We start from the raw sequence: 3,310 nt of genomic DNA, 5'->3' as shown, positions 1-3,310 counted from the left end.
TTTCTCAAGCACTGGAAGAGGGAGGGCTTTCAAACTGCGTATGCATGTGATTGATGACATCAGGGTTTTCCTGTGTTACATATTGTTTTCACCTGCCTATCCACTTTTCCCTTTGGCTTCATAAGTGCTTTTGTGATGTTACAGTCTAGAGCAGGAGTTGTTAGGGTCAGATGATAAATACCTAGGCTTTGTAGGGCGGGCTATACTGTTTATTTCACAACTACTCAACTCTGCCACTGTAGTGCAAAACCAGTCATAAACAATATGTAAATTAGTAAATGTTGCATTCCAATAAAACTTATGGACACCAAAATTTGAATCTCATGTAACTGTCACATCACGAAATATTTTTTCAAATATTAAGAAGCATAAAATTTATTTTTAGCTCATTGGCCAAAAAAATAAAAGCAACAGCTCAGATTTGGCTTATGGGTTGTGGTTTGCCAACTTCTGTTCTAGAATCCTAAACTTTTATTTCCACAGAAGACTGTCTCTATACATCATATATGTTTCAGCTTCTCAGCACACTTCAAGGCAACCTTATTTCCCAAGTTCTATTGGGGCACTTATACCCAGTAGTCCTCTGATGGACTTCTCAAAAAATTCTCCACATTTGGGTTTCCACTGAATTCACTGACACGACCTCCTGACATCCAACTCAATATACTTTTTTACAATCTTAGTTTCAGGGGGCTTTTGTGAAGAGGAAATTAGACTGAAAGTGATCTATGTTCTCTCACACACCTTGTATTGTAGAGTTCAATAAACCAGGAAGGTTTCTTAGGAGAACACCACCTGAAGAAAGAGAACCAGACAATGTCTTTCCATGAAGCCAGAGGAAGAAGGAATTTATTCACATTTTGAGGATTCAGTTGTTGGTAGTTCCAGAGAAATCGGTGGGATTTTCTCATCTTGAGGATTCCTGAACATCAATACCCACGTGAGCATGGGAATGCAGCACACCAGCTGAGGAATGGAAGTACCCTGGACCTGTGAGTATAGGGAAGACCTAGCTTAGGGAACCTCCCCATATGCTGAAGATAATCCAAAGGGTTGGGTCATGTATATGCCAGTGGGAATAAGAGCTTGGAAAAAGCTCACAAACTTATTGCCTCATGAAGTATGCACAGCAGTCTTAGGTGATTATTATCTTAATCTTGCTGACCAATATTATAATCTTTAGAGATGAGTCTCTTACCAGTATTAGGTTTATAATTCTAAATAGGAGATCCAGAGGTAAGCTATAAGTGAGATTCTGTCACAAGTATTTAACAAGTGTTCACATTGCTTTTATCAGTTGGTCAAAGTCTTTCATTAAGTATTATGTGTTCAGTTTTGAAAAATGAGGAAATACAGATAAAAAAATTTTGTCATAATTTTGCAAGAATCAACACTTTTTACTTTATATATTCTTACACTGTATGTTCATATATAAAATAGATAAAATTTGAAGTAAAAAATACAGAGAATGCTTTTTTAAACTGCTTTATTAACTTCATGATATATAATAAGCATCTTTCCATGCAATAGGAAAACTTACCTGCTGACAGAAACTTACAGACTGGGTCAAAAACAGAACATTCAATTAGAAGCTGGTTACTGGAAACAAGTAACACTAAAAGGTTTACAACAAAGGTACAGCATGAACATATACGTTTAGAAAACTGATATTTCTCTATTAACTTCAGAGAAAACATCAGGATTCAAGGCATAAGGCAAAATTCATCACGATGGTCATGGTGAGGGGGGTCAGTGCTAACTGACTGCGGACTGTGACTGAACTGCTTTTCTCTCAGCTTTTTCGTCAGCTGTCTCACCTCGTCCCCAATTCTTTCCTTATTCTCTTCTCTCATCCTTGCCTGTGGCTCTCCAAGCCGCTGAATCATTTCCCACCTATAGTGCAGGATGTGCTGTCTAACACGGAACTGCCTACAATTTCCTTGAGGCACACAGTATTCACCAGTTTCCAAAGGGAGGGTCAACGGCTCTCCTTTATTGGCATGTTGCTCCTTTTCATTATTTTTTTCATTTTCCTGGTTGGTATTTTCCGTGTTGAGATTTTTTACTGCTTGTTTCTCTTTGGACTCCATTGCACCTAGGAGACAAAAGACTTGAGATAGGTCTTTTCTTGGTGGGCTGATCAGCACAGAGGACAGAGGCCCACACCACGTACCTTTCAAGACTCAGAACCCTGGATTTCAAAGGCTTAATTTCATTTCCCCACCTGAGAGGCTCCTTACGCCCTCTAGGGGTCACCCAGTCCGAGCCCTCCCAGTTTCCTCTTGCTCCTTCGCCACAAACCCATTTTCACTACCGATCAGTGCCCAGGCATCTGCAGGCACTAAAATGGAGGACGGGGTAGGGGAGGCTTGGGATCGCGGCTTTCCACACGTCCCCCACTCTGCCCCCCGCAACTGTCCCCCGCACCGACCTGGGCCTATCCTTGCTGTCTCCTCCTCCTCCGATTCTCGCCCGAGTGCACCACCGCGACACTTGACACAGACCCGCAGACCTGCAGAGGGCCTGAGTGGGGGCAGCGGGAGCTGCTGCAGCCGAGTGCTCCGCTCCGCGCCTCCCGACCCCCGCGCTGACCACCATTTCCTACACCAAGAAGGGTGGGGGCAGAGCGGGGGTGCGAGAGGCTGGTGTTTCCGAAGGGTCGTCGCTTCAGGGCCGTCCAGCCCTCCCCACGGGAAAGACTACAATATTCTGCGGCCAAACGCAGGGCCGCGGCGGGGCGCGGGGCTGAGATCTCAGATCTCTGCGAGCCTGGGCGGCCGGATCCCGAGAGGCGTCCACAGGCCGTGTCCGCTCGCTCACACCAACCCCAGGGACGACCCCTCTGCGTCCCTTACCTGCTCCCCTCTGCCTCCTGCTCTGTGGAGCCGCCCCCGGCCTGCACGCGCACAAGGAGGGCCACTGGGAGCTGGAACCCAGACGGCGGGGGGCGAAGGCCAGGTCTGACTACAGCAAGGCCCACGGGCTCGGCTTTGGCCGGTCACGTGAGGCTGTCATTACCGTGGACGGCCACGCCCCCGACCCGTACCCATCCTTCCCCGCGGAGTCACGCAGATCCCGCCCCGGCCCGCATACCACCCCCTGCCCGCGTGACCCTGGGAGCTCTTCCAACTGAGGCTAGGTAGCTCTTCCTTTATGTATTGCAGAGCCTTCCTCTCTGCCTGCCGGGGCAGGGCGTTATCTTCTCAGAGCGGGGTTGTGGGCCATTCCCACGTCTCTGGGGACATTCCTCTTACCCTCTTCTGCTCCCAGAACACCCTTCTTCCACTTGCTGTCCGTTCTGCTTCCAATG

General features: G+C 47.4%; 1 protein-coding gene across 5 annotated transcripts; it reads right to left on the bottom strand.

The window, feature by feature from the left end:
- Positions 1-1,469: 1,469 nt before the first annotated feature.
- On the bottom strand, positions 1,470-3,001 carry LOC118923383 (protein BEX1-like). 5 transcript variants are annotated; one of them, XM_036907096.2, is made up of 3 exons: positions 2,856-3,001; positions 2,432-2,601; positions 1,470-2,095 (listed from the first exon to the last, which is right to left on the bottom strand). In XM_036907096.2, exon 3 carries the CDS (start codon positions 2,088-2,090, stop codon positions 1,704-1,706), a length of 387 nt encoding a protein of 128 aa, XP_036762991.1. In that variant the 5' UTR covers positions 2,091-2,095; positions 2,432-2,601; positions 2,856-3,001; the 3' UTR covers positions 1,470-1,703. The 5 variants fall into 5 exon arrangements, with proteins under 5 accessions (XP_036762991.1, XP_036762988.1, XP_036762989.1 ...); XM_036907093.2 differs by having other exon boundaries at positions 2,432-2,512; XM_036907094.2 differs by lacking the exon at positions 2,432-2,601 and having other exon boundaries at positions 2,856-2,995.
- Positions 3,002-3,310: the final 309 nt, after the last annotated feature.

This window comes from Manis pentadactyla, chromosome X, assembly GCF_030020395.1.
Source record: "Manis pentadactyla isolate mManPen7 chromosome X, mManPen7.hap1, whole genome shotgun sequence".
Classification (NCBI taxonomy): Eukaryota; Metazoa; Chordata; class Mammalia; order Pholidota; family Manidae; genus Manis; species Manis pentadactyla.
Note: the sequence above shows the minus strand (reverse complement) of the source record. Positions and strands in the feature narration are given on the sequence as shown.